The following is a 26,519-nucleotide window of genomic DNA, read 5'->3' on the forward strand; positions in this document are numbered from 1 at the left end:
CTGTATACGATGTGAATGAATTTGTTTGTTATTGTTCTTTTGTTATCACGCGAAAAACAAAACAAAATCAGGTCGGTGCATCACGGCCATGTTCAAGAAGTTTCACCCGGAACACTTTGTCTGCTCCTATTGCCTGAAACATTCAAGAAGGGCACGTTCAAAGAGCAAGGAGACAAGCCGTACTGCCACGGATGTTTCGAGCGCCTATTCGGATGAAAAACCAAAACAATTCCGGAAAGGAATGAAACAACAACAACAAACAATAATGATTTTGAAAAATGATTCATTTCTTCTTTTTTTTAATGATTGGGTGGGGAAGTACAACTGACGACGGACTCCACGTTTACAATGTAATAACACATGTGAAAAGATAACCCCCCCCCCCACTCAATCCACATCGAATTCTATTTTTCAATGTAATCCCCGCCCGCCCACGCCCCCCATGAAGGAAACCAGCGCATAAAAAAAGGAAAAGAAAATGACACGCAGACACATTTTCTATATACTTACACTACTACATTACAGTATAAATCTTTATTCGATTTCTACCATAAATATTCTTAGGGCGACATCCCATGAAACCAATTTTTTTCCTGGTTAATCGGTTAACCATTTTTTGGGGGGGGGGTTTCCAGCCAACGTCTTTTGCCTCTATCGGCTCATCTTTCAAAGTGGTTTCTCTAGTTTGTTTAGTTGTCATTGGATAAACCAAGTGGTGAGGGAAACAAAAAAGGAAATGAAGTTTTAAACCTCCCTCCCGCTCCTAACGCTTGATTCACCGCCGAGACGCACAAAAAACTACGCAAAACTAATGATGAAACTCTGAAAAAAGAAAGAAATACTTTTAGTCCCATAACAAAAAGACAAAAAATAGAAAAACCAAAATGAGAATCAACTGCTGTTGCTGATGGTTTAAGAATTGAATTTGGTAGGCAGGTGTATTTATTTAATTATGTATAAAAATGTACAAAACATTTAGCAATGATGACGAAGGAACAATCTTTCCAGATTTAAAAAAAAGGGGGGAAGTTGGGATGTCGGAGGATAAAATAGGAGGAAATGAATCTTTTTGTTTTCGTCAGTGTAAAAATTCGATTTGGTTTGAAGGGAAAAATGTCGAAATTGGAATTCAACTAGACGGCCATGTTTTTGGCCGGATCGACGCGGACTTTGAGAAAGAGAACGTCGTCCTTGACAAAGTGACGCTTCTTGAGCATTTCGTGCGAGACGAAGCGCGGGAATCCGAATCCGAGAGCGTCGGGCTCGCGCGACGGCCGCTGAAAGTTCTCCCACGTCGGATCGGGAATGAAACTCTCGACGATGTTACACGCCTATAAAAATAATACGAAAAAAAAAGAAAAACAATTTTTTTTATTTCTCTCGTGTTTAATGATTTCTCCAGCTCACTGTGTAGTAGTAATCTATCACAAATGGAATGAAAACGAGCACATTTTTATGGTTGAAAAAAAGAAAAAGAAGTTTCTAACGGATGTGAAAGGCGAAAAAGAATGTTTTACCTTGTCGGGATTGGCGGCCTGGTCGTAGAGCGTGAACGAAACTGTGTGAGAGAAAGGCCACTTGAGAAGGGCGTCGTACTCTCCCGGCAAGATTTTGATGTAAATGGAGACGTAAGCTCCTTCTCCCGACCCGTTACCATTCAAGAACAATGACGCCTGAACACCAAACAGAAAACCAAGAAAAATACAGTTATTAATCACGAAAAGAATTTGACTGTATAGGAAAAGAATGCGGAAAAGTTCAGTGAACTTTTAGTCGGTTCCCGTGCGACAACGGAAAAAAGGAGCTGAGCAGAGAGAGATAAGACATACCTGCAATTTGTAGCCGTACTGGCTGGTGTAGAAAGGAGCCGAGATGAGCTCGAAACCCTCCTTGATTCGAGCTTCAGCGATTTTGGTCTGGACGTCGTTGATGCGCCACAGGAAAGTGCCCGAATAGTTGAGCGACACACGCGAGACGCTCGAGCGCAACGTCGAAAGCTGCTGCTGCTGCCGGCTGGCCAGCCCGCACATCAGGAGCAGGTGCTGCTTCATCCCTTCTTCTTGGTGTTTGTCCAACGAGAATCGAGGACCCTATACAAACAATATCAAAATGTTTCTTGATTAAACGTCATTCAATTTTTAGAAATGACGCCGACGACTCTCTCGGCTTTCACCGGTTGCGTCCGGCCCAGTAATTTCTTTGATATCGGCAGCAGTTTACCGCTTTCACTCTACTTGTTTTGTTTTGTTTTGAGGTTAATCATTTTACCTTAAATCGACATCCGGCCTCTTTGAAAGGACACGAGACCATGAGAGCCGGGCAGTTGTCTTTGAGATGTGACTCGAGTTCTTCGCGGACGACTTTTGGCGAGTCGCACTGGTTGGGGCAGGCGATGGGGAAGCGTCCGCACTTGGCGTGATGGGCCGGCAGCGTGTCGAAGCCGAAATCTTTGGCGCAGTAGCGGCAGGCCACCAGGCGCTTGGCGCACTCGATGGCCTTGTGCTGCATCATCTGCTTGCGGCTGACTTTCTGGCCGCACTTGTTGTCGCAGTAGACCGGCTCCATCGTGCAGGTGCCGACGTGACTCTGATCAATGTCAAACCAAAAAATAAAAATCAGGAAATGAATCATTGAACTTTTGTTTTTTTTTCCAAGAAAAAGAAGAAGATAATGTAATTATAAATATATGATCTATCTACGATTCGCGCTGTGTTATAATGACGCAAGAGAGTACAGTACAACATTTCCGGTGGCGCCGGATCCGCACGATAAAATCTTCCGAGTTCCCCCCTCTCTTCTCTTTATTACTAAACAACTTTTTCCCATCCGGCAGAAAATATTACAATGACCCCCCCTCTCTGCATCCCCGCCGCTTGTGCTACGCAACAACATCACAACAACACAGCCAGCAGCCCCACCCGCTTCACATCCGCTTGGTTAATAAGGTTCAACTTTGTATTTTTTCTTCCATACAGACTGCTGGGAGAGACCTGTCATGATTAACATAAAGTTTCAACCCAATGCATAATTTTGTGACCAACCGTTTCCAACAGGTTTCCCTGTGTTCAGTTCTTTTTTGCGCTACACAAAAAAACCGCTCGAGGGCGGGTGCGGTTATTTTTTTTTTCTTTAACCGATCACGTCTTAATTATTCACACACAAACTATTTGATTATGCATTAGAACAAAAATTTTTCCGCTTTTTTGTTGGTGTTGTTTACCAGGTCTGAGTGAGATTTGCTACGATTGGCGCATACGGTTTGACCCTGCGGGAGGAATTTGGAATTGACGTGAGCGCCGATCGAGAGCGGAGGCGGATGCTGGCGATTACCGCCGACCATCAGGCGATGACTCGAAGTGGGTGGGTACAAAGCTCTGGGTGGTTTGGTGGGTCCCGGATTGCCACCGCTGTTGTTGTTGTTGCCGTTGATGGTCGACGCCAAAAGACTGGCGAACGGATCGGCCGATTCGAACGAACTGACACTGCCGTAACTTTTCAAACTGCTGCTGATGGACGGCGGAGTGACACTGACGCTGTTCTGACGCAACCGAAACGGCTGGTACACGGACAGAGACGACTGCTGCTGCTGCTGCACCGATTGTTGTTGTTGTTGTTGCTGTTGCTGTTGTTTCAATTTGTTGGACCTTTGCTGCTGGCCGTTTTCGTAATCCAGCGACGACCACGAAGTGACAATCGGAGCCATTTTGTTTTTTTTTTGTTTCTGGGAACCAGAGGGGTTGGTGAGGGGGGAAAACAAGGTAACACGATATCTATCGAAAGGGAGGGCGGTGGGTGGGAAATATTGGATTTGTCTAAATCAACCCAACACACAACAAATCTATACTATCTATAAGAAGAACGCACACAACCGCTCCGGTGAGCGGTTCGCTGAGGACTAAAGGGGCTTAGTCACTTTCCGCTTGGTCTAGCACACTGGCAACTCTCTCACGCACTCACTTATTCCGCCGGTAGAATAGAGGAGGAGAAGGAGGAGGAACCGAGTTTTCTCTTATTGGGTTTTTCTCTCTCTCTCTTTTCTTGTTTTGTGTTTGTGTCGGGAGGGGGGTGCTCTCATCCGGCCGCTATGTGTGTAAGATGGGGGGGGAAACCACTCCCTCGGTGAAGAAGGAAAAAAAAACCTTTTGACCTTAGCTGAATGGCGTTGTCTGCTGCATTTGAATGTGTGTGAACGCGTGACTTCTTTTTTTCCTACAGGAGGATCTACATAGGGCGCCGCGCGGTATCATCATCATCATCAACACTTTTCTTTCCCTTTTTCCTTCTTTTTTTTTACTTTTATGGAAAGGAGAAACAGAAAAAAGAGTCTCACGCTCTTGAACGAACGTCACTCGGGAGGAAAGAAGAAGAAAAAAGGTCAATCCGGTTCAACTTTTCCCGATTCAAACTTCGCGGGGAAAATGTTACGTATAACATTACGTAATAATATTAAATGAAATTTTCTTTTCCATTTTTCTATTATAGCCGATGGATTCGGAGCACGCGATAGAATTTACACAAATAAATCGTATCGGGAATAACTTGTGAAAAATTCAAAATTAGTGGAGGCTATCCAATACTAAAAGGGAAAAAGAAAACAAAATTGATGGCGTCGGTTGGCGGTTGCCGGTGAGGAGAAGGTGGTGCATCTCCTCTCTCACCTCAATCACCCCCACACGTGAGATAGTCCTTGACTCTGCCCGAATATGCGGCCAAAGGAAAAAAAGATAAAAAAAAAGAGAACGAAAATATAAAAACGAACGCGCGTCCAGTTCCCACGACTTTTCCAACCGACTCCCAACACCTTATACTACACAACATCTCCCAGGTTTAGTCGTTCCCCTTATCTTTTATCCTGTGTGTGTGTTTGCCCTTTATAGTTGTACGAAAGAAAAGGACTTTCGTTCTTCCGGTGATTAGCTCCGCTAGGTATATCTACCACGAAGAGACGGGAGCCCCCTATAGCAGGACAGGACCTCGCCGGAGAGACACATATCTACCACCACTGTACCTAATTGCACAGTCCATAATTCAACCCCCGCCGGGTTGCCCGCTCTACGACCCTGTGTCGCTCAAAAAAACTTCTAATTCAAACCACCGCGCGCGTTCCACTTCGGGAAAAAATCTTCAATCATTCTTTCTGGTTGTCTATCTTCACGGTATCTCATTTGGGTTAGAGTGTCACCCTCGTCCTTGCAGTCCCATTTAGCCAATCAAAAATGTATATATAAAAATAATAAGGTAGATAGACAATACAAAAAATAAAAAAAACCAGAACATGTTACTATCAAAAAGCCCTTTGGGTGTTTACGCAACGAACCCACTCACATTTTTGTTGTTTCGTTACACATTTCGTGGAAAATTGGGGGGGGGGGGAATTTGGAATTCGAAGGATTTTTTGTGTGTTGTGTTTTTTCCCTTTGTCCTTTTTTCGTCAAGTTTCCGTTGGACTTGCTTTTGATAAAATATTCGATACGGTAATAATACGAGAAATGTGAAGAAATAATCGTTAAAAAAGGGGAAAAAAAGCGGCAGGGATTTGTTGTTTCGATTGCCCCCGGGCGGCGACTCTATAATTTCATACGCTAACCAAATAACAAGAAACAAGAAGGAAGGAAACAAATGGAAAAACTTACATCGTATTGGAGACCGTTGAATTCGACTTGGCAGTAATCGCAAATCTGGCGCCGGTTTGGGCAGAAATTTCGGCCGTGATCGTCGTGGGCCAGACGGGAAACTTGCTGGCCGCACTGCATCCGACACGGAATGGCGTCCAGTGTACACGACAGCAAATGAGCCTAAATGGGTGGAACGGCGGAAGGACCATAAAAGAAGAAAAAAGAGGAACACTCATCAGTATGAAAGAATCGCCAACTTTCCCAGCGTTTGACACACAAAATAAAAACAGACCCAAAATAAATACAAACTTTCTCTGCCTCCCCTTAAACTATCGGATGGCATCACATTCCCATCCGTTCCGCTTTTTTGAACGGTAACGAACCGAGGCCAACACAACAAAAGAGGGGAGAGATTAACTATCGATTGATTGCAAGTGTATCGATTTCTCTTGGCGGTTTCAAAAACGAACGAACGAACGAAAATGACAGTTGGAAAAGTAGACGAACAACCCAGAAACCCAGTGGGGTCGTCACTCAACGGTTTCCAACGTGTAACCGACACGTTACACGAGCTGCGACACGTCATCCATCTCTTTTCCTCCACGCCAACCAATAACCCCCCCCCCCCGCAAGTTAATTGACTTGGACCAACTTTTAGTACTTTAATTCGTGAGCTATAATTCCGCGTAGATATTCATCTTAAAAAAAAAAAAAAAAAAAAAAAAAAAAAAAACATTTTACACAGAAAGCACACGTGATGCGCTACACAAGTACCCGCATGATTCCAATCAGACCGTATACGGGTTCCGTTGTTTTTTGTAGTTGTTGTAAAGAAATAATTAGAATCAAATGTACTACCCCCCACCTCCCGTATAGATCGGATTATCTGATAACAAATTTCCCGGTGTTTGTGAGTGCCATCCCACCCACCCGAATGAGTTTCCGACCAAAATTCCGATACATCGCCACTTTTTCTTTTTGGTTTGTCGAAAAGGAAATACTGGATACTATTACATTTAGAGAAAAACCATCGTATAGGACGGAACTGTAGACATTTGAAAAGGGAAAGGAAAAAAAATGTCACGTCTGGCCGTATTGAATATCTACGGATATACAATTTCCCTTGTCTAAAATGTTTACATTTGTTTGGGTTGGGATCTGTTGGCAAGTTGCTGCGATGGGCCTGGCAGCAGTGCGGAAAGTATCCGATTTTTTGGGAGAGAGAGAGACTTTCTATTTATCTATGAATAACGCACACGTAATAGTCCGAAATGGGAGGTGGGGTAGGCGGACAGACAATAACCGGGAGCTTACTCAAACATGGGCAGAGAATGTGTGTGTGTTTTTCTTAATTTCCATAAATACCTTGAGCTTGCGCAATTCTCCATTCCAATCGCATCCTTCTTTGCGGTGGATGCAATAGACGACCGAGCTGAAGATGGTTTTCTGCGAAGACGATTCCGGGTACACCTGTGCCATGACGGAAATGAGTCAGGAAGAAAAAACAAGATAAAAATTAGAATTGCAAATGAAGATGTAAACGACGCCATTTCATCACAGTCAACTTCCTTCCAAGGTGAAATCTAAAAAAAAACATTTCCGACTTGGCAAGTTTAATTAGCCGACATTTTGTTACGCAATGATGATCTAATGGTCGGTCTAAATAAACGACGTCTACATATTTATATTATAGAGCGCGCACTATGCAATTATTATTTATGTACAGAAGTGAGTTGGGTGGCGTCGTAGAACGTCCACCGGGAGGATTTCCGTTGATAGGATGACGACGAAGAAGAAGAAACGGCCATCGTGTGTCGAGCGGGCGGAGTGGGCGGAAGAACCGAAGGCGGCGGTGAAGATAACTCTGACCGCCAACCGCACTTTCTCACCATTTTCTTATTTATTTCTTTTTTTCCCTTTCGTTAATTTCACGTTTAACCAAGAAAATGGGAAACGACGCTCGGCGTTTCCAAGCGCAGCAACAAACACTGACAAAACAAATGCGGCAACCTCTTGGAAACGGAACAGACGTGGATGAACTTGTGTGTGACAAACTCGGACGAGATCCAGCCGCCGACTGAGATGCTGTACTACCGTACACAACCCTATGTGAAACTGCTGCTGCTGATCTGTTTGTTGGTTGCCTATTCTATTTCCATCATCTGCTCGGCTGATGACGGGCACACACCCCCCTCTTCACATGTGCAACTGGTCCGTCGCTTCTTCTTTCCCCCCCGCAAAGACCTTTTTTTCTTTCTACCAGTTCCTTCCTTTCTCCCTCGACGACTAACAAAGTTATACACATCATCCACACATATGGGGATATCACACATAGACACACCTCCAAATAGAGAGGGGGGTGAATATGGGTGGGGGGATGATGTTTTGATGTTTCCCCTCTTGCTGGCCCGGCTGTCGCTCTCCTGCAGATGTGTGGACCGACCCCTTATAATACTCGGCACTGGATGGATTGAGAGAGACTCTATAGTAGTGTGGCTCTACTACCAGCATATGTACACATGGTTCCCTGCTGCTGCAATGAACTTCTCTTTAACTCTTAAGCATGTCCGAGTCTCTCTTCTTTTTTTCCGGCTTTTGTTGGGCCGTTTCTATTGACTAGTAGCTCAAGTCTATTGTGATCCGACCCAATGGCCGGCCTCGATATCACAAGAGAGAAAATTGTTGATAAGGACAATATATGTGGAAAGAGTTCAGTTCAGCTTGTTAAAAAATATAGGAGAGATAAAAGACACCAGAAAGGGTTGTCCTTGTTATTGTCGATATCTTTTTTCACTTGGCCTGTGGCTGGGATAAATAAAGATGTAGCTGTGTGTAGATAACAAGAGAGCGATATAGAATTTCAGTTCTATAATCTAATCAAAATGTGCTGGTGCGACTGTAGTACAGAGCGCGGGTCTATTGAACCGTCACTAACAGAAAAAGGTGTCGGTGGGGTTCGCTCTATCTGCAAGTGGTTCTTCTTTAAAGGTCTTTTGTTCTTCAGAGGGGGCTGGATGAAGAGGGGGGGCTGTAAGGTGGGTAGCTGCTGGTTTAAATAGCGTCCACCATATGGTTTGTTTTTTCACTGACCCCCGGAATAAAATATGCAAGGGCGGTGTTAAAAAAAAATGGGGAACACAAAAAGAGAAAAAATGAAAAAGAAACGGCTTCCCTTACAAGGGTCACGCGAGGCTGCACCCTCTCCCCGCTGCTAATGGTTCTACCACATGTGTTATATAGGGATGGATGGATAGAGAGAGAGAAAGCCGGCGTATAGATACTACGCCGGAAACTGCTTCCGTCAAAAAAATAAAAAGGGAAACAGCTGTCTTTCCCTATCTCGGACATTTAAACTTTCGATTAAAAACTATGGAGGTTTTTTTTAAACCAAAAAAAAAAACAGGGAAATCATGTTTCTCACATTTCACATCTGCGTTTGTTTAAATCATTCCGGCGGCGGATGACATCACAAGTCAAAAGTATTTTTTTGTGTGTGGGTAGTGTATCTTACCTTACTGAACTCCATGGAATTGCTGGTCTCGTCGTCATCCGAACACGTCAGGATACTGTCACTGATTAAACAAAAAAAGAAATTTGTAAATAACATAATTTTCTTCTTTCACATTTTCTGAGATGAGAAATAAATTTCACTATTTTGGCATAAATAATTCGATGATCTAACCTAGAGAGATTGTAAACCAGGGCCGTGGGTGTGATGGAATCGACGGATTTCCAACGGGCCAAACAGAATTGCGACAAAACACTCATCTTTATCACTTGCGCACAAATTTAACAAAATGAAATCTAAAACAAAACTTGTTCGAATCGGCGCTGGGACTGAAGGAAACAGACGTCAGCCTTGCGCTGCGGGCCGAAGAGGAATACAATCTGGTCGGTCCGCTCTCTGCTCTTTCGGGAAATGCAATGGGAAAAAAGAAGAAGAAGAACCGGCAACCCAAAAGTGAACTGAATACTACCGAAACAATTCTAAATGGGAGGGGAGAACGGCGACGGAGGGTTGAAGCAGCAGAACATAATACTGGAGAAAAAATAAAAAGGGAAAACTACGACCACATCCACCCAGAGCTCCGACGACGAGATATATAGGAAACGAACGCGACGACTATTACAATGCATACACGCGACCACCCGTAGCTCACGCCCATTGGCTAAAGGGAAAAAGGAAAAAAAAAGAATCCCCTGCGGAGGGAATCCGAGTTATTGTATATTTATTTATACGCTATATGGGGTCGGGAAAATAAATATAATACGAACAAAATCCATAAGAGAACGAAGGGCCCCATATTGAAAGAAACATTCAAAGGATATTAAAAATAAAATAGAAGAAGTAGCTACCATATTCTTTTTTGGTTAATTCTTCTAGTGTATTATATTGTATGTATAAAAAAGCCACAGCTGAGAATTTGAATGTAGGTCATTTCTAGCCGATCGGCCATTGGCCAGTCGCAGAAGAAGAAGCTCGTTTGCATAAATTACATTTATGGTCAAGCTGTAAATTGATGTGGTGTGTGTGTGTGTGCAGACACACTAAACGGCCGTCCCCTCCTAATTGGACTTGTCTACTCCGTGTGAGAAAAGATGAAACACAAACCGAACGAAAGTCAAATAAAAAACGAATTTCTACAGGAATAATAAAACACAAAAAGCTGAACGAGAGAATTTTGCGCTCAATGTCCTTGTCCCTTTTCTTGTATGACTGTCCAATGTCCCACATAATATACCATTGCCAAGATGTCGGCAACCAAATGTTTCTCTTATTCGGCTATATACATTGACATGTTACACCTATCGACAATGGACGGCGTTGTGCGTGTCTTTTTTTGTTAACTGACTGTACAGTTCCTTCTTTTCTCGTGAGTTACTATGGCACAATAGAGGGCGGAGTGTGGCGGATGCGCATCCCACTTCCACCCCACTTCCGCTCTCTTAAAGGAAACAAAAACACAAAATAGACTGCGCGTCAATTCCCCTCCGAAGAAACTAAATAAAAGTGTTTTCACAAGACGAGGCCAAGGCGATAGGACATTTTCAAGCCGAGGAGAGAAGTAAAAAAGAGACTCGGTCGTTTTGGGTTGGTGTTACATTGAAAAAGTAGATGTAAGCCAACAGTTTCAAGGTTTCGCTATGGTTTGGCTTACACACCCAAACACTGAGGGACTCTGTCGATGCCCAGTCAACAGTAGCTAAATAGAATGACTACGTAATAATAATAGAGAGACCTCTGGAAAGCGGATATCACGCCCACTAATAGAACTAAAAGTCATATTGGGGGGAAATGTGTATGGCTTGCACTCGGATTTCCAATCAGGACCAATGATTATTATTATTAGGGAGCCTCTAAATACATTCACGTTCGTCTTTTTTCAAAAGAAAATTAACTGAATCAAACAAAAGAAAGTCGACCTCGGATTGCGTGCGTAATTCGACACTGGCGACGCGCAATCCTTTTGTTTTTTTGTCGGGGGGAAAGTGAAATGACAAGTCGGGAAAAGATTAAAAGAATGGAGAAGGAAGAAGCCGTTGGTTGTTGTTTTGTTTTTTCTGGTTACAATCTAACTTTGACTAGACGACAACGTTTGAATCCTCAACGACGAGTCTAAATAACCAACATGCGCGCGGGAGGGGGAGATATTTCTCGTGTTACCATAGCAGCGTGAGCGATACACACACGACATGACTCGTTGGGTTTTCCGCTTTCCGTGACACTCAAGTTCCGTGGCAGTTGCGCTCCCTCCCTCAATAAATTGGGAGGGAATTTTTTCAAAAAATAAAAAAACTAAAACTAAAACCCAAAAAAGGGAAGAAGAAACAGACCGACGAAACAAATCAGCGCAACCGTTGGAAAAATAAGAAGAAAACAACTTACTCTTTCACGTTGGCGTAAAGAGGGATGGAACAGTCGTGATGATGAAGATCCCGGAGCAACGACATGATTTGGTTTTGTTCTTTTTCCTTTTCGGTTGCGGTCGGTCGGTCGGGTTTTTCTTTTCTTTTCTTGGAAAAATGGTGACACTGAAATGTTTGAAGAGTCTTGCAAGCGTAACGGCGCTGTTTAAGATTTCAAATGTATACCGGGTATGGGTTTTTTTTTAACAAACTTGATACGATAGGGAGAGAGTGAGAGACACCTGAACGGTGTAACACCAAGAGAAGAACTGAGTGAATCGACGACTGAACGACCTGACTTTAACGTCTCTCCTCCCCATCTCTTTTTGGACTCTCTGCTGCTGGACTCTTATCCATCCAGCCCAGCTAACTTGGAACCCCCCCTTCTCTCGAACCAGCCCCCCATCAATTGTCGGCATCCTCTTATTATTATTTTAAAAGTTTCGGAAGGAGGCATATACGCGCGCCTTAGCTCTCTATCTCTAACCGGGCGACAGTCAGACGTTATCCAGCTGCCTCTATTTCTTCTTACTCTTGACCGCTTCCTCTTGTTATTCTTCAGTTGGCTGCTGCTGCCCATTTAACCTATGATAACCCCTGAGGCGATGCCACGCGACACACCTGGCGTTCCTCCTCCTGTTATCCAGCAGCACCTTCTTCTTCTTCTTCAGGGATAATAATAATAAGCCCACAGTGTTGACCTGCTGCAGACACACTTTAAAAAAAAAAAGCCAAGGGTCTGTCTATAAAGAACTGCGCTACACAGTAAAACGTTTTGGTATCTTCTTCTTTTTATGAAGGTCCTGCTGTTGATCACGTGACTTGTTGCGCCGCTATTTTTGAAAAAATAAAAAATATATTTAGTGGAACTTTAAAAAGAAAGTACACGCTGGACAGCTGATTCATCCTGTTATTGCCTTTTCTTTCTCCCCCCTATTATGACTGCTTCTTCAACCCCTCATTTTTTCATACACACACACACACATACTGGAAATGTGTGTAGATTCCCCCCTATCCGACAATTTAATAGTCATATAAGAAATCATCTCTGGTCGGTGAATGGGCGACCCGATTCAGAAGCACCTGGTCCCGTGCTGGCCCCTTCAACCAGAAGACGATTTATATCGTCATGTGTGTGCTGCTGTCTACCTGCGTGTTTATAGGGAAACAAACGGGGGAAGAGCATTCACATTCAAGTGGAAGAAAAGAGCAAGACCCTCATTTCACCTCCGATAAAGTCAAGAGCGTGTCAACGATGCCACTTTCTTTGATTTATTTCACGACACGCTGAAATGTCTGGACCGGTTTTTTTTTTCTATGCCCGGAGAAAGTTACGGCCATTGCTTGTTGGTGTACATTATCGTTGTAAATGTAGTTGAAAAAACATAATAAAACTGAATTTAACCATTTGGTTTTTTTTAAAACGTAATACAATTAAATCAAAAATTTGTTTTTTTTAACTAGATAATATTTGGATTATTATTCAGTTTTACCTTGTTTTTAAACTAAATAAAAAACTCAATACAAATAAATTCATAGTCCTTAATGTATCGAAAAAAGTGTTCACCAACGATAACCACCAAGTGACTTGTCCACATGGATGGAATGTTGGACAAGAAAACTCTGATACCAGATACCAGAAATGATGCCTTTATCTTTTCCTTCTAATTCGGCCGTGGTGACCTGGGCCTGGCCTCTGACAAGAATGAAAGCTGTCTATGTCTGTGCTCTGCCTCTGCCAGCTCTTAACACTACAAAATAATTCATACACACGTTTACGAAAACAAGACAAACATACCTGCCGAAATAGTAGAATGTCCATTATGAAGTGTACAAACTATTTCATTGCGGGTTTTATCGATTATTTCTAGTATTTTCTCACATTTTCAAAAATTAAAAAAAGAAGATTCGATGATTCACCAGGTGTGTCGTGTCTCGTGGTGTGTCGTTTGCTAAATTGTAGTCTGCAATCTGAGATGGTCCGGTTTTGCATTTTGCCAGATTGCGAAAATTAGTCGAAAGCTTTTTTATCAATCGACTTTTTAATTGAATTTGTCTTTAAAAACGAAATATTTAATAAAATTATTGGGTAAAAAAAATGATCTGGTGTACAAATAAGTTATTTGAACAGAAAAGAATAATGCCCCATAAAAAAATGAAAATCATATCCTTTATTTGTATCATTTTCTCCAGGAATTTCCTGTGCTCATCCTCGCGATATTTTTTAAGAGTACATACAAATTTGGGAGAAAAGAACCCAGGAGAAATTTCAGTTTTTTTTTTTTCCCACGAATATTCCGTCCACCGGTACATATATAATGTTATATATATGGACCAGGCGCAGAACCGCATCTGCGTGCTAACTGTTATATACATATATACATCTCGACGCATTCTGATGCGAAGCGGGAATGATCTTTTTTCCCCTCCCAGCTGCCTTTTCTTATGTTGCTCTTTCTATTATGCAACGCAGTTATTATGTTACCGGTGCAACAGGGCCCCACACATCCCCCTTAACATTGTGTGTTATTTAGAGCGACGCCTTTCCTATATACACATCGACCCGTAATAATGTAGACGTTCATTTTATAGTTGTTTTTTTGATACGATACGAAGGGGACGAGACGTGAGGAATGTGAGACTGGGGCGACGTCGCGCGTTCAATTCATTTGACACTTTTTTTCTTCGTTGGATTATTATTATTATTGTGTTGATGTATACGGTCGTGACTGGATCAACTTTTTTTTTCTCTCCGACAGACACGGTGACATTTCCTTCTCCCATCACCTGGCGCCCGATCCATCACATGTAAATTTATCCTTCGAAAAAATAAGGGAAAATGGTTCCATTGTGATTACACATGGTTTAGGTCATCGATCCGGATTTTTCCCTTTCATTTCGATTTGATTTTGTTGTTTTGTTTGTAGCTACACACAAGGTGGTGGCGGCTGGTTGGAAAACATTTATAGATTTATTTTGTTGCACGCATAGTTAAAGGGCAGGTGTAGGTTGCTGTACAGACCCAGCAGCCAGCCACCCGCTCATCGGACTCTCTCCCCCCCTTCTTCATCATCTTTTTATTTTTTCGCTTCTTCTTTTTTTTGTGTTACTGAAAACCTTTTTCCTTTTAGCTCACAATGAGCTCTGTGTATTTTCTCCCCATCTCGAAAGAAAAAATGAAGATAAAGACTTACCAAAGCCATCTGCCACACGCGCGTATGTATACAGAAATACCGGCGGGTCCCTCGTTTTTTTGGGACGATAGACGTGGTGTTTGTATTTTTCTCCTTCTGGAATAGAGGGAGGATCTTTTTATTCCCCTACCAAACAAGTAAATATCGCACCTGCCCTTTTTTTGTTACTTACCTTTCCATTTTTTCTTGTAAACTATTATCTCTTCGGGGCTTTTGAGCTTCGTCGTGTGATTGAAGAAGGAAACGGACGACATCGCCGGCTCTGATGAGAGACACACACTGTTCGGCTTTTCCCCTTTTTCCGAGAAGAAAATAAACGTAATAGCCTGGGACCCATTGCACGACAGACCGCCGGAGCACACGCTGAGCTATTTATTCGAGGTTTTTTCGCTGGAAAAAAAATAACAAAATGTAATAGAAAAACAAAGGGGGGAAGTGAGTTGCTGAACTGCGGACCAATTAATTGTATATAGCAGAACTATTACGTGATTCTCGGTAGAATCAAAAACCTCACCAAAAAATACGATAAAGGAATTATATGTTGCCAGTAGTGCATATGCAGTGTGCTCAGCAAACTGTGAAGTGTGAAGTTACGACGAATTGATTGCAGATGCGTGCTCAAGCTTGAATCCCGCGCCTCGGCTTTTCTTGTTAATTTGTGAAATTTAATATGACATCCGGATGGGATATCGGGTGGTGTACAGTCACATCTGTTGAGTCATTTACCGAAATAATAAATCAAGGAATCGATTAAAGTCGGTGAAGCGTGCGGAAACCAAAAACAATAGGAATAAATTCTTACCGATATTAGATTAAATTAGGAGTCAATTAACCTGAAGTATCATCCTGGGTGCTCGAGTATTTACTGAAGAGTTACAGTATTCTAATCTTTTCAATACTCAGGTACAAGAGGGATAAGAGTAGACAGGTATATACGTTCAGCAGTACACTTTTCAAGTAGGTACTCTCAGCCACCGCAAATGGCCGCCATATACTATACAAAGCTATAAACCACACGGAGGGGAGCGAGTAACAATGGGCAATACTAACAAGGACATTTTCATTGTTTTCCATTTTCTATTGTCCAGTTATTGTGTTGACGCCGTCCGTCGGCATCTGGAGTGAATCATCATCCGTGTAGGTTGGACGCCGATGCGCCTTGAAAGAAGAAAGCGCTGTACAACAATTGAATCGACGTCTATACAACTTGGGTCGATAAATGGATCATTTACTCCAGTCAGCACCCACCAGGTAAAATAAAACAAAAATGTCGCATAACTTTACCGAGTGACCAACTCCGACATTCGTGACTTCGTGACTTGACCAAAAGACAAAGTCCGATAACCTGGAAATATTTCAGCTTCCGATTTCGTGACAACGCCAAAATAAATACAGGTTATGAGCGATGAAATACCGACTGTAGAAATCGACTTCATCATTCGGCAAGAATGTCCGCCATTGATCGACAATATCTGTCATTAATAAATGAAGTATTTAGTATACCGATGATGCCCTCAATAATTCAAATGTCAAAATAGTAATTCAATTCATCTCAGACATTGTAAATGAAAACCACAACAGTAGCACATCCTACAAGATTAATAAGAAAAACATTAAACACTGGAAAACGACGATAAACACACAAACGCGGACAGCGTGAATTTGTTAACGGTCGTCAGTCACCAGTTCACCACAGTTGCAGACATTCGAAGTCGTCTAGAGTGGTCGATTTTCTTCAGGAGAAAAACCAACGTCGCCAGGCCGGCACCGATGCCCAAAATCAAAAAGGTTCCCATCAAGTCACTTAACTTGATAGGCACTTGCAGTCGAGCCGTTTGAGTCTTGCGGAGAGATTTCGTTCTGGCCAGACAATCGTGGTGAGGAAAGCCTCTGCTGGCCCAGAACTGAAGCTGCCCACTTTCCCACAGCGCCATCAAACTAGTTTTACCAATGATGAAGAAAAGTCAGCAATGATCGAGCGCAAATTAATATAATGGACATATTACGCGCTGTCAACACTCGAATGTTCTTATGCAAAACAATCGACCAGAATCCGTTTTGAAATGGCAACGGATCGGTGACGTGAAAACGGCAAGTGCCTTCCTTCTGCAATTGATTGATGACGAAGAATTTGCAGAATGTCTGAACCTGACAAAAAGTTGATTTTAAATCGTTGGCGTAATGAAATTGGAAATGGCAAAAGTTGGATTATTTACGGTGGGAAAAGCGAAACGCCCAGTGAGCAAACGGGCGTTGATTTTCGACTGATCGGTAAACAACCGTTCCGGATAGTTGCGCGCCTGGTCGCCCAGGGTCTTGAGAGTTCCCGATTTCGCTTCCTGACAAATAAAGAGCGTGTTTTGTGGAGAATAACGGAGCGAGGAGAAAGAAGAATTGTACCAAAATCTGCTTGCCGATAACGAAATCTTGGCGCAGAATGATTTCAACATCTTCGCAAGCGATCAAATCTTCAAAATGTTTCGATGGGAGGCTTCATTTTAGGCACAGTCAGGTAGGAAATGACGATTCCCGAATAACTGTTGACCAAAACGGTGGTGAGCAGCAGCCACACCCCGACTAGAATTTGAAATGAACATCGAGGAAGGAGAACGACTCCTCCTATAATTGACGTTGTAGGGAAAGTTTTAAGTAGTTATTGCGCATAACTGGTAATTTACCTTGATTTGTAATGATGTTCCAGACGTACATCGAATAAGTGCTTGCGTAATCCAACAACGTCGTCGGTCGCTCTCGGGATGAGGCCGGACGATTCAGAGCATCGCCGTTGGTCGACTTGTAGATCTTGGAAAAGAAACTCAGTGCAAACACCATACCGATCATGGTTATAAAAATGAGTAGCCAAACCTATCAAAGAAAGTTATGTAACATTAAGCGCAATATTGCGTATTTAAAACATATCTTTCTCACTATCGGTTGAAATGGCCTAATTAATGCAAAAAGTCGGGGCTCTTCTCCAGGTCGAGGTACCTCCAAACATAATAAGAAAAGTCTACCATTTGTTTTCTTTCGGAAGTGGCGATGATTCCGTTCACCAGGGCGTCGGCATGCTGTTATTTTAAAAAACAAAAAAACAGGAGGAATGTTAAAACGGTTATAATAATTTTGAAGGTGCAACTGAAGGAAACAAATTACTTTGTTCGCTACTAAACTGAGTCCAAGTTCGACGTTGGATCCTCCGCTTTTGTCCACAGTTGTTTGATTAAGTGCTACATAGGAAAAGCTGTCAAATTTAAAATAGAATAACTTCAGATTAGTTGCTCATCGTATTATAGATGGTGCCGCGGAAAAAAACTGTTAGAAATAATGATGAAACATAATACGTGAAGTTAAGCTTCCTAGCCAGCCATCCTAGGATTGCCATTTGGGTCCGGTGCCGGTGTGGGTGTAGTTGCCGAGCGGCCCAAAAGTCAGCACGTCATAAGGAGGGTTCTTACGTAACAAAAGAAAAGCCGTCGACACACAAATACGATAGCATATAATAAAGATTAGACCAATCATTTCCGCTGGTTACTTCCAAGGCTGTCGACAAAAAATAAAATAAAAATAGAAGTGAAATCGATCGACTTACGTGGTAGACGACAAAAGTTAAGTGCGCTCCGTTTAGTTGGTTAGTTCGGCGCGAGTCCGTTACCGCCATCATTGCAATGACCAGATAAATTAACCACATTTTGCTCGGCGATTTAATTCAAAATTTAAAATTCAAAGGTTTACGTGCTGTATTCTAATTTCGTCCCAGCAATACGAGATTGCGTCTTTGTGTTGAGGTAGAATCAGTTTGAATAAATACATTTGGTCGTCAGTCTGAGGTATTTCTACGTGCGCAATGAGGGTATTTTTTGGCGCTGTGTTAGTTGATACTGCATCATGAATGTGTACTGTACCCTACCTGAAATTATCTATTCCATTACAACCACCTGATCGATGTTGAATAACTAAAATGTGAATCAATCCACCTCCGCATTCAGGGAGGAGAGGGAGAACTTCGGTTATAAGAGACTAAACCCCCAGAAGATGCCAGGCTCAATTTGTTAGCTATTGCGTGACCAGCATCCGGGATTTCTGGTCGCTTTGTTAATAGACAAAGGCTAATCTAATTTCAATTTAATTTATTGATAAACATTATTCTAAACAACCAGTAACTAGACATATTGTTTCAGTCCCTTACTCAGATTGGGTTTCGATTGACGAATCATAGTAAAAAAAAAAAAAAACCTTAGCCATATAAAGTTTAAAGTAATTATTAAAAACACTAACGACCAAAGTATACTAAATCAAAATTTGGAACGATAAAGTGAATAGCCACAGGGAGTTCAAAAACCCGACGGTCTAAATAATCTCAACACGAATACACATTCTTGTTTATCAACCGCTTTCTGACATGTAACATTGTGCTGGTGAATCTTTCAAACATTTTTTAGAATTCGCTCTCTCGGTCACGAAGAATTCAAATTGAGAAGAAATGGAGGAATGCATTTTTCGGCTAGAGTATTGAGTCATACTGGATGCCGTCACTTACCTTGAAAACCATCTGAGTCGGAAGAAAAGACGAACCGTCAAGACCCAAAGTCCAAAACGTCAATCAGCGTGGCAACTGGACCGTGCTTAAACACTCGTTAATGAGCTTGCTGGCCTTGGAAGACATTTGAAAGCTGTAAACAAGAGACCTTGGTAGAGCGGAGAGTTTAAAAAAATAATAAAACAAGAAGAAGAAGAGCCGGTTTGAACCAAAATGGTTTGCTAAAGATGTGAAATAGAGTAGTACCGTCATTTGTCTCAACCGTGGGAATAATGAATCAAACATTCTAAAAGCTGCGGATTTTCTGTAAATAGTAACGTTACGACGGTATTCCGGCGGACTGTCACGACGACACAAAAATGCTATTCATCTGAAATTCTGAAAACGAAACACGTATCATTTAAGGCTGCTAATACCCCCACGAATAAGACGGAGAGAAGAGGAATGACGACAAAAGTTTGAAGAAAAAGAAACAAAACGTCGATAGTGACACATGAATGGGCGTGGTTGACAGTTATGGATACCTGGTGGAGGAGAAGTAACCTTTTTTTGTTTGATGTAATCTTGTTACTGTGGAGTTGCAACGAACCCCGCCTTGGCTGAGACAAATGGAAAAGTGGGCGTACGTACGTTTTATTTGCGATCACATCAAATCAAATTATATTTAAACAGTAATTCCACCAAATCAAACTTCAGAGAGAAGTATTGAACAAATAATCATTCTCTATATAGACGGCCATACATTAATTGATAGAACGGCGGGTGATAAAAGACCAGCAACACTACAAAGTTGCGTTTCGATAAACGTAAACAACAGTCGTCGACGTCACCCGTCGGTCGTTGAAACCGAACATTTTCTCCAGGAGAAAAGCCAAAGTTGCCAGGCCAAATCCGATGCCCAAAATCAAGAAAGCGCCGGATAGATCATCCAATCGAATGGCACCTTGTCTGGCTGAATTCTCTCCCGATTTCCTTTTAGCGAAACATTTCGGGGCTCTTGGCATGCCATTTTTAACCCAGAACGGTGGGAGCCCGGTTTCCCAGAGTTCCATCAGACTTTTTATAAATGGAAATTTAGCAATGATGAAAAAATGAATTGAATTCGTCCCAGCTAGAATAATGGTTTTGCAACTTACGCAGAATGAAAGAACGGCGTGTACTTGCTGTTCTTTGGAAAAGGCAGAGACCAGAATCCAGCCAGAAAGGGTAGAGGTTCAGTGGCTTTGAACAGGCACTTCTTTTCCTTGATGTAAACGCTGGCGACAAAGCTGTTGCAAAATGTTTTTAACTAGAAATTCCAATGAAAACAGCACAAATGAATTGTTTGATTTCTAAAACGAAAGAATTAAAGCTGTGACTTACAAATGGGAAAGCATAACGGCTAGTTGTCAAACTTTCACTGATTTTCTGGATGTTCCTTAAAATGTTGTCTGGATTGCGCCGCATCTTGTCGGCCAAAATTTTCAATGTACCTGAATGGGCACCCTATTTACAATAAAATATTGAAAACGATTTAACCATTAATTTTGTTAGAAAACAAGTGCTACGTAATAAATTGGCCTGACCATAATTTGCATTGTGATGACGTTATCTGCCAGTAAAATCAGTTCAACGTCCTCACTAATGGCCAGGTCTTCGAAAGTGTTGATGGGCGGCTTCATTTTGGGGACGGTCAGGTAGGAAATGACGGTGCCAGAATAGCTATTGACTAAAACCGTAGCGATCAAAAGCCACACCCCGACAAGGATCCGGAACGAGAAGCGTCCGCCGGGCACCATATTTCCTTCAAGAAAAAGGATGTCATTTGGACGTAAAATGAGAAACAAATTACAATAGACACAATACCTTGATTTGTGAGAATGTTGATGACGTAGATTGAGTAAGAGCTGACACGCCCCAACATCGTCATATCATCTGCGCTAGGATTATCGCTGTCGCTCCTTGTGAAGTATTTCAAATAAGCACCGGAGAACAGACTCAACAAGACCACCAGGACGATCATGGCAATTAAAATGAGGAGCCATACCTTCGATAATGAAATGAACAAAAATACGGTCAGTTGAATAAATTAACACGAAATTCACAGTTAATAACCGAATTTTGAAATGGTTTAATGAAGGCAAAGAGACGCGGTTCTTCTCCCGGCACAGGTACCACCATAGTAAAAGGCTCCGTCCACATAAAGTATGCGAAATCCGCCACTTTTTTCCTCTCCGGTGTTCTGATCACTCCCATAGTTGACCCGTCAACTACCTATTTCAGTTTCAATTTTGGCAAAAATAGATTTTGTTAATGTGTCCGCACCTAGTTCGACAAATTTCTCACGTGATCAGTAAAGAGATCGAGAACAATTGCCAAATCACTCTTGGTACCATATTTAGCTTTAGTCATTTCGTCGGGAATATAATAAAAAGAAATCCTGGTAAAAAAAAAATTACAATGTTATTTAGCAAATTAATTTTGCATTATAATTGTAACAATTATAACGTACGTGAAATTGAGCTTTTCGGTTAACCAGTTGAAAAGAATTGGACTGATGCCGCTATTGGTGTAATTTCCGTCAGGTTTTAAGGTAAGAATGTCAAATGGCGGCAACTACATGCGGATAAAGTAGAACGAGATTATAATACCAATAACTTGAAGAGTTGATAAAATGCTAAGTAATAATCGCAGGGCTGGAGATACGTAGACAATGAACTCACATGACTAACTGCGAATTTCAAATGAGCGCGGTTCAATTGGCCAACGTTCTTGTCGCCATAAATTGACGAAGACTCGACAGTCATCCGAAAAGAATTGATTGCCATCAGCCAGATCACCATAATAACAAAAAGTGACATCATCCTTGTTTCCTAAATGAGTTTTGGCGTCTAATCACGTAAACAACCGATAAATGATATCCAACTCCACGTAAAACACCGATTACGAGTAACACAGCTATGAGATTGCCCGTCTTCTTGAGACTATAGGTTTTATATAAGGAACTTTGTTGATGTGACTGTTGCCTACCTGCTCATGTCAACCACCTTTTCGGGTGTTTCTCGGAATTTCTCTTCCAACTAAATCGTAATATAGAAACCTGAAATTGCTAAGATCTCAATTATTGAAAATTATATAACAAAACTACATTTTGAGAGGAAAATCTTGTCATTTTCCACACGCGATTCGATTGAAAGGTCATCTTTCTGATTATTTTATTAGCTACAATACATGTATACATCGTTCACCGAAGTAGATATTTTGACCAGCAATCGGCAGTCCGTTGAACAGAAACTACTGTTTCAAAAATAAAGGGATCGACAGCAAAATTTTAGTTTCTATTCCTAGTGTATTCCAGCAAGGAAGGCACTAGGAATTTGGTATCTAATAGAGAGTGACCTACATGACTCCTTCATCTGTCTCAGGTTATATCTAATCGAATTTAACATCCCTCATTGATAATTTACTAAATAATAAACCACCCCGTAAACCACACAAGAACTTCTGCTGGCTCTCTATCGCTCTGCTCTCTATCTCTCGTTTGGGAGCCTTGGAAATTTATGGGCTGTACGAAGTATCTGTTCCGATTGTTGCCGTTAAACTACGTGCAATTGTTTGTAGTCAGGATTGCATTTAAAATTACTGTCGTGTAAGATCGAGCTGAACTTCTCGTCGGGTATTGAAGCATGAATAACTGAAATGCAGCAAGGTAGCGTTACTAGGCTACACATTCGAACTACTTCAATTCTAAGAAAACTTATAGTCTAATATTCAACTACTGCGCTTCAAAATTTTTCACCCGCTTTTTCAGAGGTAACCTATGAATTCTGAAATTCCTGCTGTCCAGTCTTTCGTTTGTTTTTGAAGTAAACAATTTTTTCCAGGATAAAGGTGAACGTCGCAAGGCCAAAACCGACGCCTAAAATTAGGAATGCGCCAGTTAGATCATCCAATCTAATGGCCCCACGTCGAACTGAATTTTCTTTGTGCTTATTATTGGTTATTAACAAACACTCTGGAACTTGTGGTACGAAATTTCCAACCCAGTGATAAGGGAGGCCAGTCTCCCATAGTTCAATCAGACTGCAACCGGTAGCAGTGGGTTGTGTTGGATCATAAAATATACGTAATAGAAACAATCCATTAAATTAAGCAATAATTGTTTTCTCCAGAAACGAGCCGGAAACATTTCTACAATTGTTCATGCAATAATAGATACTTACGCATAGTGAAATGCCCATGTATATCTGCTGTCCTTCTGAAAAGGAAGAGACCAAAAATTGGCACTTGAAACGGGATCGGTGATTACAAAGCGACATGTATGTTCCTTCTTGAATTGAGTGGCGACATAGTTTTTACATACTGTTGCTAGCTGAATGAAATAATTTAAGGTCAATTATACTAATTTTAATCGCTTTTAATACCCAACAGACTTACTAGCGGCATAGCATAATTCCCAGTTCCCAAGAAGGTTTCAACGTTCTGCATGCTATTTAATAGCCGATCAGGATTGTACCGAATCTGATCACCGAGATGTTTCAGTGCACCAAATTTGGCATCCTGAAACGTTATTTTTAATCACCGAATGCAATCAAAACAATATGACAAGGAATAAAAGTAAAAAAAGAAACTTACGAGTATTTCTTCTGGAAAAAAGTCGGCCAGTAAAAGAAGTCCTACGTCCTTGCTAGCAGCAAGATCTTCAAGTGAATTAATATGGGGTTTCGTAACGACTATTGTTAGATGCGAAACGACTGTACTGGAATAACTGTAGACAAGGACCGTTGCAACCAACAGCCACGATCCGACAAGGATCCGGAACGAAAGACGACTAACATGGATCGTATTCCCTGCAATAAAAATAAAATAGACTATTATTCATCCGATATAGTATGTGAAAGAAATATTCTGGAAGAGATTTTACCTTGATTCGTCATAATGTTGAAGACGTATATCATGTAATAACTGACACGGTCATACACTGTTCTTCCTCCGGAGATAGTAGAGACTTCACGACCATTAATTGAAATTTTGAAGTAAATTGATGTAAAAAAGGTCATCGAAGCCACCACCGCATGTATCGTAATATAAATAAGTCCCCACACCTTGACAAGGGAAATCAAATGCCAAATTATATAATTCATTGGAACCAGGTTTCAACAATATTGAAGAATAAGGTTATAATGACCAGGGGATCAAATGGATAAACGAATGCCAATAGTCGAGATTTTTCCCCTGGTCGAGGAACAACCATCTTATAGGGTTCCGTCCAGATATAATATGCGAGGTCCATTTTTTGTTTGTTTTCCAAAGTTAAAGTTGCACCAATACTAGCTCCATCGATTTCCTGTTATCGCGTATGATGTAGAACATAGATCGGTTTTCGTTACTGAGTCAATAGCCCAAAATAAATGATACAAATCTGTTTCTTAACTTGGTGTCATACGTACATTATCTGTGAAAAGATTGGTCATGATAGCCAGGTTGCTCTTTATACCATATTTTGCCTTGGTCACTTCATTGGGAATGTAATCATACGAAAACCTGAAAATAAAAATGGTTGATTTACTGTAAAACTCGCCATCGAAGATCAATGCAATGGTGATGAATGGTGTGGGACTATACTTACGTAAAGTTGAGTTTTTTTTCAAGCCAGATAAAATACTCTATCCCGACGCCGATGTTGCTGTAGTTTCCGTCGGGCATCAAAGTAATAATATGAAAAGGCGGGTACTTGTGATCATATCATGATTATGATGACATAAAAAATACGATTAAATTATTGTAGTCAATTTACGTGCAATGTAGATTCTTGAAATCTATGTTCTTAACTTACATGTGCAACTGCAATTTTTAAATGCGCGCCGTTCAGGTCTCCAATTTTCATTGAAGACGAAGAATTAACAGTCGTAAAGGGACAGTTGGCCATTGCCACCGCTAAAATCGTTAAAAATCGAAACGTCATTGTCGATTCAACTCACGAATAAAGACAGGGGTTTTACTCAGAAGTCGTTCTGCACTCGACTCCTTTTGTTCCTCTATAACTCTGTTTTTATAGCAAAGAGAACTGATGACGTAAAAGACGACGGAGAATTTAATCCTATGCAGGAATTGCGGGATGCATGCGCGTAGTTCAATAGCCAATAGCCAATAGCCAATTTCTTATGCGTTTTACACGGACTGTTTGTTTGGGTACATCGCTATAATTTGAATAGCCATTATTCATCTTTCAACTATTACAGAGGTAGCTATAGAGACTAGACCCGGTAAAATTGCTATTGATTGTGGCATGAATAAAAGAAAACCTAAATCCATGACTATTTCTGTACTTCCAAGTCTAATGCCTGAAACTGTTTTAGTTTTCGTCTCAGGTGACAGACTACCCAATTCCCCAAAATATTCAGTCAAAATCAATCTATTTCTCCAGAAAGATGCAAAGTCACTACGGTCAAAATCAAAATAGCGGATAAGTATTTGAATTTCTACCTTCTAGAGTCATCTAGCGGTCTTTTTACTTTTCTAAACACAAAGTCTCAAAGGAGTGGAAGTAAAATAACAAAATAAAAAATTTGATGTCTTACGTGGAACTGTAATCCATGCCAATGGATGATGGACCCCCATGTAGACTGGAATTCTTCTAATTTTAGGCAAACATTGTGTCTGGCAGTTTACACGGGTAGAGTAGTGCTGTCACTAAATGTTTGAGTCTACTTCATTAAGTATTTGTTCTACATCTCTGGATTCTTCATTAGCAGATGTAACTTAAACAGTCACTCATCACACTGTGCTCGAAAAGCTTGGACTTGCTGCTGTTACATTGCAGTAAGTGGTGGGGTGATTTGATTTAAGCGTAATAAAAACACATACAACAAAATCTTCTTAGACCACTCTCTTTTAAAAGAGTGGATACAAAATTCGATGCAGGCGAAGGAATCCATATCCATGCCTCACTTCATGCACCATGTGATCTGGGCACATGGGCGGTTTCAAACATGTCCTTGAATTGACTGTTTATTTCAATCACGTTAGGGCCCAACGTGACTGCTACACCGGTAAAATTCGAGATACCAAAACAAAATTTTTTTAGAAAACGGACTTGATTGCCAACTTTTCAGTGCAATAATCAAACAACTCAATGAATGATTGAAACTTTGCAACAACAATACAATCATGCCGCGAAATGACTGAACAGAACACTGCACTGCAGACGAACTTTCGTGAAAGTAGGAAAGCGGTGTTGCCAAAATTAAAAATATTTTCAAATTTCAAATATAATTTTTGAGAAAC

The 26,519-nt window shown here is 41.3% G+C and overlaps 3 protein-coding genes and 1 long non-coding RNA gene across 7 annotated transcripts; all 4 read right to left on the reverse strand.

Annotated features, from left to right (window-relative positions):
• Positions 1-919: 919 nt before the first annotated feature.
• LOC124195409 (TNF receptor-associated factor 4-like) lies at positions 920-13,408 on the reverse strand. Of its 4 annotated transcripts, XM_046589797.1 has the most exons (9): positions 13,321-13,408; positions 11,503-11,684; positions 9,127-9,187; positions 6,981-7,085; positions 5,634-5,795; positions 2,269-2,586; positions 1,830-2,090; positions 1,518-1,673; positions 920-1,331 (listed from the first exon to the last, which is right to left on the reverse strand). In XM_046589797.1, exons 1-9 carry the CDS (start codon positions 13,342-13,344, stop codon positions 1,134-1,136), a joined length of 1,467 nt encoding a protein of 488 aa, XP_046445753.1. In that variant the 5' UTR covers positions 13,345-13,408; the 3' UTR covers positions 920-1,133. The 4 variants fall into 4 exon arrangements, with proteins under 4 accessions (XP_046445753.1, XP_046445756.1, XP_046445755.1 ...); XM_046589800.1 differs by lacking the exons at positions 11,503-11,684; positions 13,321-13,408 and adding an exon at positions 9,298-9,728; XM_046589799.1 differs by lacking the exons at positions 9,127-9,187; positions 11,503-11,684; positions 13,321-13,408 and adding an exon at positions 7,340-7,898.
• Positions 13,409-16,415: 3,007 nt separating this feature from the next.
• On the reverse strand, positions 16,416-17,695 carry LOC124196314. The gene is made up of 5 exons (XR_006875656.1): positions 17,395-17,695; positions 17,117-17,335; positions 16,933-17,055; positions 16,723-16,864; positions 16,416-16,654 (listed from the first exon to the last, which is right to left on the reverse strand). It is a non-coding gene; the product is annotated as an uncharacterized LOC124196314 (long non-coding RNA).
• A 2,175-nt stretch (positions 17,696-19,870) lies between these two features.
• On the reverse strand, positions 19,871-22,783 carry LOC124196311 (glutamate receptor ionotropic, kainate 2-like). The gene is made up of 10 exons (XM_046591261.1): positions 22,263-22,783; positions 21,956-22,105; positions 21,745-21,848; positions 21,579-21,672; positions 21,348-21,506; positions 21,099-21,279; positions 20,819-21,036; positions 20,616-20,738; positions 20,390-20,541; positions 19,871-20,309 (listed from the first exon to the last, which is right to left on the reverse strand). Exons 2-10 carry the CDS (start codon positions 22,094-22,096, stop codon positions 20,036-20,038), a joined length of 1,446 nt encoding a protein of 481 aa, XP_046447217.1. The 5' UTR covers positions 22,097-22,105; positions 22,263-22,783; the 3' UTR covers positions 19,871-20,035.
• A 120-nt stretch (positions 22,784-22,903) lies between these two features.
• LOC124196312 (glutamate receptor ionotropic, delta-2-like) lies at positions 22,904-26,421 on the reverse strand. The gene is made up of 10 exons (XM_046591262.1): positions 25,814-26,421; positions 25,069-25,169; positions 24,862-24,965; positions 24,683-24,776; positions 24,421-24,579; positions 24,157-24,337; positions 23,868-24,082; positions 23,670-23,792; positions 23,456-23,604; positions 22,904-23,315 (listed from the first exon to the last, which is right to left on the reverse strand). Exons 1-10 carry the CDS (start codon positions 25,851-25,853, stop codon positions 23,051-23,053), a joined length of 1,431 nt encoding a protein of 476 aa, XP_046447218.1. The 5' UTR covers positions 25,854-26,421; the 3' UTR covers positions 22,904-23,050.
• Positions 26,422-26,519: the final 98 nt, after the last annotated feature.

This window comes from Daphnia pulex, chromosome 6 (assembly GCF_021134715.1).
Source record: "Daphnia pulex isolate KAP4 chromosome 6, ASM2113471v1".
NCBI classification, from domain to species: domain Eukaryota; kingdom Metazoa; phylum Arthropoda; class Branchiopoda; order Diplostraca; family Daphniidae; genus Daphnia; species Daphnia pulex.